This window comes from Clupea harengus, chromosome 19, assembly GCF_900700415.2.
Source record: "Clupea harengus chromosome 19, Ch_v2.0.2, whole genome shotgun sequence".
In the NCBI taxonomy this organism is placed as follows: domain Eukaryota; kingdom Metazoa; phylum Chordata; class Actinopteri; order Clupeiformes; family Clupeidae; genus Clupea; species Clupea harengus.
The window spans coordinates 9447504-9457503 of record NC_045170.1 but is presented as its reverse complement, the minus strand read 5'-3'; the positions used below and the strand labels follow the sequence as shown (position 1 = coordinate 9457503).

General features: G+C 48.2%; 1 protein-coding gene across 9 annotated transcripts in view; it reads right to left on the bottom strand.

Moving 5' to 3' along the window:
* The window catches only part of LOC105904926 (cytoplasmic dynein 1 intermediate chain 1), a 70709-nt gene that overhangs the window by 23087 nt on the left and 37622 nt on the right, over positions 1–10000 (bottom strand). For all 9 annotated transcript variants that reach the window (XM_031585694.2, XM_031585695.2, XM_031585698.2 and 6 more), the window contains 2 exons: positions 8524–8623; positions 7835–7960 (listed from right to left, as the gene is read on the bottom strand). In XM_031585694.2, coding sequence (XP_031441554.1) covers positions 7835–7960; positions 8524–8623 — 226 coding nt within the window. The remainder of the gene's footprint in view (positions 1–7834; positions 7961–8523; positions 8624–10000) is intronic.

The window sequence follows — 10000 nt, the reverse complement described above, 5'->3', positions numbered from 1 at the left end:
AGCACATTTTTTCTTCTTTTTCCTCCTGTCTTTTTTCCGAGCGCAGTCTGGCATTACTTCATGTGTTATTGGCCCTCTGTTAGTCTTTCATGTTAACTGAGAGACTGAGAGTGGCCTGAAGACCATTTCAATCAGAGCCACAGCACTGACCTCTTCACCTCTTCTCCACTTTATCTCTCCCTCTCCAGTTCTCCTCTCTCTTCCTTTCTTCCTTCTCCACTCCCTGTCCCTCTCTCCCTCACCCTGTCTTTCTCTGTCCCTCTATCTCTCTCTTCCTCCCTTTTCTCCCTCATTCTTTCTGTCTCTCTCCATCCAGCTCTTTCTTTCTATTGTTCCCTCTTTCTCTCTCCCTCCCTCATTCTCTACCCTGTCTTTCTCTCTCTCTCTCCCTCCCCTTCTCTATTTCTCCTCCCTCCCCTTCTCTCTTTCTCTTTCTCTCTCTCTCTCCCTCTCTCCCCATCCATCAGCTACTTACTCCACAGAGCTGTGCTTCATTAGCTCTCTAATGAGCGCGAGTCGTGGGTCACGGTGACCAGAGGCCAGTCCCTCCACCATCCAAGCCCATCAATCAGTGCCCCTAATGAACGCATCAGGACCCAGAACCCTCCCCTGCACCACAACCACAGAGATGCTCCGTGCCCACAGCCAATCAGGTGGCACGCAGAACCCTCTTCCTTCGCGGAGGGGATGGAACGCCTCTTCCTCCGACGCTGGCGCACATTTGATCAAAACATCATGTTTATTAGTTGTGCAGTCATGCAGCATTGGTGCTGTGGCTCAGATGGCTATGACATACGGGTAATAGTAAGTTAGTAAGGTCATTGGGTCAACGTCTTGGTGGAAACAATAACACATGTAAAACTGTGCATTAACAACGCAACAACTGAACACAATCTGTCAGTGTGGATCAGAACTCATCCCATATTGTGAAACGTCAGAGAAAGCACGTCAGGATTCTGCTTGGGCGAGGCATTTTCAGTAGTGCGCTGTTGAAACTGCAGAACCGATACACGCAGTATAACATGAACGAGAGTCTCACTTTTCAACAGGATTCATGACGGGCCTTGCTGGGAAACCAGCCTGACGAAAAGCCATCTGCGCACTGCTGACATATCTCCTATCATAAAATTGCATCGAATGTTTATCTCATTAACACAAATGCGAGACAAATACCTAAATATGTCAAGAACCACAACGCTGACATAATGAATCACAGACCCACTGCACAGACATGTCATCCGAACTCTCTCTCTTTCTCTCCCTCTCTCTCTCTTTCTCCTTCTCTCACTCCATCTGAAGTCAGGCAATGTAGACATGCCAACCTTCCGACATTAAAGGAGGAGGAGGACCAAGAAAAAGAAACGAAAGAAATCGGCCATATATTCACACCATATGTCCAAGAAAAAAAAAAGAGCACTTCCCCCCTCTATCAGCTCCCCCATCTAAAGTGGGCCAATCCTGTCGGGTGTTTTTCAGCAGTCGCGACCGTGGAGTGGCCCGTGCGCTGTCCCCCCCCCCCCCCCCCAACCCCCGTCTGCAGCACTGCTACTGGGTCGGGCTCAATTTGTCCCAGTAGACTAGTTTGGTCGGGTTCTGCCAGAGAAGAAATTAGCCGACGCGAGGCAACGCACTGAAACCGACTCCTGGGCCTGGTTGCCGTATTAGAGCGAGCGAGCGTTGGCTGAGGGAGGCCATGCCTTTTCATTTAGTTCTGTTTGCTGCCAGTGCTTCTTTACTATCATCCTGAAGGAACGGCATCTACTCCCAGACCTTCTGAATTGGGATTATTCCACATCAACTAACAGACACTGTGACTAAATGTTTTAATTTATTGATTATGATGCATCTCAACGAAATACATCCATCCATCCACTATACACCCACCCACCCATCCATCCATCCATTCATTCATCCATCCATCCATCCACTAAACACCCATCTTCCAATCCATCCATTCATCCATCCATCCATCCATCCATACATCCATCCACTATACACCCATCCATCTATCCATCCACCATACACCCATCCATCTACTATACACCCATCCATACATCCATACATCCATCCACCATACACACATCCATCCATCCACTATACACCCATCTTCCAATCCATCCATCCATTCATTCTTCCACTTATTTCATTATGAATTATTAGTCCTTCCATCTCCCACTAGCTCTTCCTTCCTGACTGTACTCTCATTCAGTGGTCCTCTCTCATCAGTACCTCCTGAAGTCCCGCGTGCACAGCCCAGAGAGTGAGCGAGCGGGAGGGAGATGATGTCTGAAGTGACAGGTTCAGCAAAAATACCATTTAGAGACAATTTTCTGCTCCGGGAGTCTGAAAGCAAGGATGACGGTGTTGCTAATAAAAAAATAAAAAACCCTCTCCAAGGTTTTCTCACCTCTCTGTGTGTGTGTGTGTGTGTGTGTGTGTGTGTGTATGTCTCCAGTCCCTCTGTGTGTGTGTGTGTATGTCTCCAGCCCCTGTGTTTTAATAGCATCAGAGGCCAGCTAAGTGCTCCAGGCAGACGGCATTATATTAATGGGAAGTGTTCTGTTTGGAGTAATACACACAGGCAGAGCTATGATGAGAGATGGCATGGAGTGGAGGATTAGGAAGAAGAAACACACACGCGCCTTCGTCGCCTCTCCCCTCTCCCTTCCCCCCTCCCCCCTTTCTCCTCCCTCCTCCCACCTCTCGCTCCATCTCTTCACCGCTCCTCCCCACCAATTATTTCTTCCTCTTTTTCTGAGTAAAAAAGAGCGAAAAAAAAAAAGAAAGAGAGAGAGAGAGAGAGAGAGAAAGTCAAAGCCATTTGTTAGGGAAGGAGTGAGTGTGTTACAGACAGCATATTCACCAGCAGAGCTACAGAGAACACCCCCACACCAACCCCCCCCCCCCTTCCCAGCACACTCCCGCCCCGACACAATCATATGGCTTTCAGCACCACTTATCAGGACCAGATGGACTCTGCCGTCCTCCGCTGGCATCCTTTTCTATCTCCCTCCCTCCCTCCCTCACTCTCTTTCTCTCCTTCGTTTTTTTCAAACGACGCCCTGCGGATTTTGTCACTTTGCGGTTTTTGGCGCTGCTTGTGTAATACCATATCTCCGTTTCAGAAAATAAAAAGGAGAAAGAATGCAAAGAACACAAGCAGTCATTCTTTCAGCAAATCCTTTTCTCTTTCTCTCTCTCTCTCTCTCTCTCTCACTCGCTACCTCTTTCACTACCTCAGGCCAGCCAAAAAAAATCTTAGTCTACTTTATTAAGTGGTAATATTTGCCTTGCAACTTATTATGATTAATGATGAGTGATTACCTAATAGAGAGTTGAGCTAAATACGCCTACTGTGTTTAACAGGTGTAAAAACGAACTTGCTCTGGTTTGATTATATGCGACTGATTCAGCAAATTGAATATGGATGGCTACATTTACACATGCGGAGGTGGGGAGTCTCCTCAGGAGAAAATCTTTATTTAAAACATTATTTTGACTTCAAATTCTACGTTGGCTGTGGCCTTCACCCAGTCAGTCCTCTCTTGTGCTAATAAAGTTTCCTTTGAATCTGTCTTCATATTTACATTTGAGTTTTAAGACTCTGAGGCTGTGGATGAGATCAGCTCTTAAACCCGGGGGCTCGCCATCTCTGTGCTGTCACTGGCGTGTCAGCGCACAAGTCAGCCATAAAACTAACACAGACTGAAGGTCTGCTGGCTGGTCCCTCTTCCTGATCCCGTGTGGTTTCTGCAGGGATCTCCACGCTGAGCTTTTCCAGAGCCGCAAAAAAAAAAAAACATCCTCCTGCAAGAGGCGGGATGAGCCCCCATGGACCACAGGCGGATGCCTCAAGACCCCCCCACCCCCACCCCCACCCCCCTCACCTCGCCTCAGGTCTCATGCCAGACCTCTGGCTTCCCAACCCACTGGCATGTGAGACGGGGGCTAGGGGTCAAACATTTAAAACAAGGTGGAAATGTTTCTTTTTTTTTTTTTTTTAAGAAAGTGAAGAGGGAGAGAGAGAGATGGGCTCAGGAGTGAGGGATAGAGAGGGAGAGAGAGAGATGGGTTCAGGAGTGAGGGATGGAGAGTAATATAAGGAGGGAGAGTGATATGAAGATTCGGAAGGGAGGTCAGGAGAGTCTGTGTGGAGAGAGATGGAGGAGATGACAAGCGAGAGAGAAGGAAAGAGATTAAGGTGGCGCATAGGTGACGGGCAGGGCTGAGTGGGTATGAGGGGGGGGGGCATCTGGGCAGGGAAGGGCTGAGTGGGTGATGCGGCAGCAGAGGCGGGGCCTTGATGTGGTCAGATCAAACCCACTTGAGAGAGTCATGTGACCCGTAAGAGAGCATCCTGCCTGCTGTGCGAACGCATGCACAGGCCTTCCCAGAGAGAGAGAAGGAGAGGGTTGAGAGAGGGAAAGAGAGAGAGAGAGAGAGAGAAAGAGAGGACTAGAGGGCGGCTTACCACACGAGAACCACCCCACCCTTCCACCACCCTCTCTTCTTCACACACTCATCAGGACAGCGCCTCTCTGAAGGTCTGTGGCTGCCGCCAGAGAGAGGAGGAGGAAGGTAGGAGGAGGAGGAGGAGAGAGAGAGAGAGAGATATGGATTGAGAGGGTGGGTTTGTGGTGAAGGGGGATGGTGAAGAGCATCCAGCACTTGAAAGTGGTGGCTGTGGCCAGATCTGGAAAAATGGCTGAAAAAATGCTGAACTCCGCTGAGGAGTCTGCCAAAAGTGTGTGTGTGTGTGTTTGTGTACGAAGAGAGAGCGTCCGACCGTGTGTTTGCGTGGGAGAGAGAGAGACACAGACCGAAAGAAAAACTAAGCTGCACCAAGGCCTGTGTGTGTGTGTGTGTGATTGAAAAGACGCAGACGAACGCGAGAGTGTGGCGGTCACACACACGCTCACCTCAGAAGGAAGGAACGAATGAACGGAGGAAAAAAAAACAAAAGCAAAAAAAAAAGAAAGAAAGAAAGAAAGGGAAAAAGAAAGACAAACCCTCCCTGTGGTTTGGAGGGTTAAGCGGCAGAACATGCTCGCACATTAAGAAGCATCTGATCCCTGGATAACTAGGAAGGAGCGGCCCCGGTTTATGAGCACGATGCCCAGAGCGAAAAACAATACTTCTGTGAGCGCTCCCCCGCCTTTCATCCGTCTCCAGACACACACAGAGGCAGGCCCCCCTCGTGCCAAGCGATTGGAGATTGACTGCTTCTCCTCTTCCAACCCCCCGCTCCTCCACACACACTTTTCTTCTTTGTCGTCTTCTTCTCCTTCTCCCCTCTCATGCAGAAGGAGGGATGGCAGAGCCCCAAGCCACACTGACAGAGCAGAGTTTCAGAGGTGCCATTTTGTTTTTTTCGACTTTTTTCTTGCTTCTCCCATCTCTCTTTCTCTTCCTCTTTCCGTTTGTCTCTCTCTGTCTTCCTCTCTCTCTCTCTCTCTCTCTCTCTCTCTCTCTCTATCTGTCCGTCTCTCTCTCTCTCTCTATTTGTTTATCTTCTTTATGGGAGCACATGTGTCCCCTCACCACACGTCTCTACAGCGGCCGCTCGCTCAGGCTGAGGTCTGAGGCCCTGCAGCCAAGGCCTACGTGTCAGAGATCAGCGTGATGTGTGTGTCTGTGTGTGAGAGAGAGAGAGAGGAAAAAATAGAAAGAGTAATAATTTGCCTGTGTGAATCTCTATGTATACAAGAGAGAGAGATAATGTGGGGGTGTATGAAAAAGAGAAAAAAAGGCAAAAAAAATGCATGAGAAATAATATATTTGTGTGTACTTGTACATGTGTTTGTGTATATGACAGAGAGAGAGAGAGAAAGATTGAGAGTGAGAGAGAGAGAGAAATTAATAAATAAAAATAGCTCAAATGTGTTTACACAGACACATGCAGAGAAGGAGAGAAAAGGGGAAGAGCACGAGTGCAACAGCTCTCTTCCTTCTCGTCTCGGCGTGGCGTGGCGTGGGGTGCGGCTATCTGGGCTTTGAGTGTGTGGCCCACAGAGGAGCGCGAAGCGAGGAGCCGGCGGGGCCTCCTGGAGCCTCCCCTAAGCTCCCTCCCCAGTCCCCAGCCTCCAGTCAAAGGACGCCATTCAGGGCTGCCTTTACACGCCGCTGGATCCACACTCATCCGCGTAAGCCGATACTCGTTTACCTCATCACTCCATCCGTCCCCACACCCCTCAGCCACCCCCCCCCAACCCCTCACATCCAAAAGAGGGCTGTCGGAGGGGATCAAGATAGATTTCAAGGAGCCATTTATTAGGAGTGGGAACGAGCTGATGCCGCCGCCGCCGCCGCTGCTACTGGAGGTTCCTGTCGAGGCAGGGAGACGCAGCCGTAAATCAGCTCGCGCCGCAGCGCTTTAAAAGAACCAACGCTTCCGTCCGTAGTTCCCCTTACAAGGAGCCGGCCACATGTATTAGTGCATGTGAGTGTGTGTGTGTGTGTGTGTGTGTGTGTGTGTGTGTGTGTGTGTGTGTGTGTGTGTGTGTGTGTGTGTGTGTGTGTGTGTGTGTGAGACAGAGAGATGCAGAGAGGCTGAGGGTGAGGGAGGGATGGAAAGAGTGAGTATATGTGTGTGTGTAAGACAGGAGGTGTGTGTGTGTGTGTGTGTGTGTGTGTGTGTGTGTGTGTGTGTGTGTGTGTGTGTGTGTGTGGAAGACAGGAGGTGTGTGAGAGAGAGAGAGAGAGAGAGAGAGAGGAGGACAGTGAGCGAGTGAGTGCCTAAGAGAGAGATGGAGTGCATGTATGAAGGAGAGGTGGAAAAGAGAGATATATGGAGAGATGGAGGGCGTCGGAGACCAAGATGGCAGTCCACGTGGGTGGGCGAGCGGCATGTGGCTGGCGGGATTAGGAAGTGGTTGGCCACATCTTTTTATTACATAAATGTCTCCATAATATGGCTCTCGTGGGAGTAGGGAGGCCCTCGCCCTCCTCTCCGCTTCTCTCCGCTCGGCACCGCCGCCCGCTTCCTGAGGTTGCTTAGTCAGTCGTCTTTCTCCAGGGTCGTCCCCGAGTCCTTCATAATTATGTCAAGAAAACCCTCGACAACGAATCGTTTCGTGTTTTTTTTTCCGTTTTTTTCTTCCATGCGAAACCTCAGGGCCTCTCATCTTTAGATTTTTTTCGTCCATTTCCAACCCAAACGGACTCGTTCCGAGATATCATGTTCTGCTGCGACATCATCGATTCAAGCCCAAGGAACCACTTTAATTACACACATCGACTTATGTTTCAGTTTCACGTTGATGTCGTCATTAACGAGGGAGCATTCCACCGGCTCGGGCCCCCTGGTTTACAGCTGTGTGCTCTGCAGCCACATCCTATAGGTTAGGGGTGGCCAATTAGCGCATTCTTCCCTCTTGAAAAATGTCGACAGACCACTCAACATGGCTTTGGCACTGTACATTCCACGAGGGCACAGGCTTAAAATGCCATTACCTACTGTAGGTAGGTCTCTCCTGTTATAGGACTTTCATGCTCGTCTGCTCTCTTCAGATATGACCGCAGTGATTCAGCGGTTTTCGCTTGTGGTATATTTTTAGTGGTATAGATAGTTTCTCTCAAAGGTGCTGTGCTGTGCTGGGTTTGCTGAGTTATAGGTACAGCGTGTCCTGCGTTCGCTATTGTACTAGATTATTTTAGCGTCGATAGATATAGTCTCCAATGGATGAAGGTGAACAGGGGTGCTTCACAGTGGAATATAGTGCAGTAGCACGTTATGACGGAGATAAGCACAAGCAGTGGACATGACCGTCTTTGTGACCACGCGTGATGCAGCATATGTGCTACACACGTCACGTACACATATTAGCTACTGTACCTGGCAGTGGAAGACGTACTCAGGCGTGGACTTCTTGAACTTCATGTTCCACACCAGGGCCACCCCGTCGGGCTCGTGGGGGGCATCATCATTGTTGTTGTAGGAGGCCACCATGAGCTCTTGGAACTGCAGGAGGGGGAACGGGGTGTCAGGTGAGGAGTAAACTGTTGTAGTTCATTTTTCTCAATTCTTTTAATTTAAAGTTTTCTAAGTTCTAATTTTCTTTCCTAAAATATTTGGGACCGCTTTGTGTTCAGCGGCTCCAACTGTAGTCATATGATTGTGTGTCTGGATTGAGATTAGCAACAACCTTGGTTTGGTGGCCCGCAATTTCACTTACATAATTCAGACATATTGTGTAGTATTGTAAAATGAAGGTTATGGTAAAAAAAAGGACAAAAATAGAGGAGAGATAATAGTGTGATATATAAAGAAGAAGAAGACTGATAGAACACAGTTGAAGTCAACTCAAGAGATCACTGAGAGTTAAGTACCTTTGAAGACACAGTAAAGACACAGTAAAGACCAATAAAGACACAGACGCCAGGATGAAAACCACTCAAAATGCAGACTTAACAAAACCCACCTTTCATTGACAGACACTAAACAGATTCATGTCCCAGAGATGAGCAAGTGATGGCAGACAGATACACACACCTATCAGAGGTTAGGGTCAAAGGTCACGCTACCTGGGGCGACCAGTCCAGACAGGTGACGACCCGGTGCTTGGACCAGCGCTCGTCGTAGAACAGACGGCTAAACGACAGGCTGGACCCACCCTGTAAGTCTCTGGACACACACACATTCACACACACACACACACACACACCCACACAAAGGATTTGTTCAACTTTTAAAAAGCAAGACATGTCATGATTTCCCTTTATACAGAGTAGGTCACCAACATGGCTTACTGCAGTGTTAGTGTGAGTGAATGGCTTTAATGAACATTGTCATTTTGAATGGATTCTCTAATCATTCATTGATTCATTCTATTCAAGGACTATTCAATTCATTCCAAGTCCAATAACATATAAGGTAAGTAAAAAACACCCAGCCAGAGAAGGGCGAAAATATAACGTTGATGATTTAATTAAGTTACAGACGTTTGGGTTTTGGAATATTAGTACATACTCTTAAGAAGTGAGTAGTATAGTGAGAGTAGAGAAGAAACAGGGGCTTTGATATGCACCTCACCGAATAACTACCTCTTTAAGGTTGTTGTTGTTTCTAATATCAAAATGTGGATGGAAGTGACATAAGTGTTGACAAATTGCCGTCTGAGCACTGCTACTGTCGACAGCTCTGTGCGTTACATATGAACTACGCTAAAACGCCAGACGAGGCTGCCTATTCTGCCATTATTGTCAAGCCTACTGGCCGCACTATAATATGCGTCTGTCAGGTTAACACAATGAAGAAGGAGGTGGAGACCATACTGGACAGACACAAAAATCACACGCTGACACCATCTATGTAGTTCACAGCTTCACGACCCACACTTTCGTTTGTATGCAGCGGCCTTGAAATAGCCTTTACATTGTAGTGGAGCATATAACACTGTGTAATAACACACCGCAATTATTAAATGCATTACGCAGGAGGGCTTATTATATGGATCGTAATGACTGCATTAGTCGGGGCCATCTTGTACTGTTGTGTGTGTGTTATTACCGCTATTATCATGCATATACCCTCTCTCCCCACTGCAGCATTGTCCCCACCTCTCGAGAGGTAAAGAGAAGGGGATGTGGGGGGGCAGGCGGTGTGTGTGTGTGTGTGTGTGTGTGTGTGTGTGTGTGTGTGTGGGTGTGTGTGTCGGGTGATGATGTCAGCGAGTGGCATGTTAAATGAGAGGTTGTGAGGGGATGACATTGTGAGGAGAGCATGTCTTTGAAGAACAAAAGGGACCCTGTGGTACTCGGCAACCAATGGCGGCGACAGTCCTTATGCACACGATCACACAGGGATGGGGGACAGTCCTTATACACATAATCACACAGGGATAGGGGGACAGTCCTTATACACATAATCACACAGGGATAGGGGGGACATGCATGCACAAACACGCTCATGATGAGCACCTCAGTGACACAAACACAACCATGTAACCGACGTAAAATACACACACAAATAAAGAAAAATAATATTAAACATAATGCATGT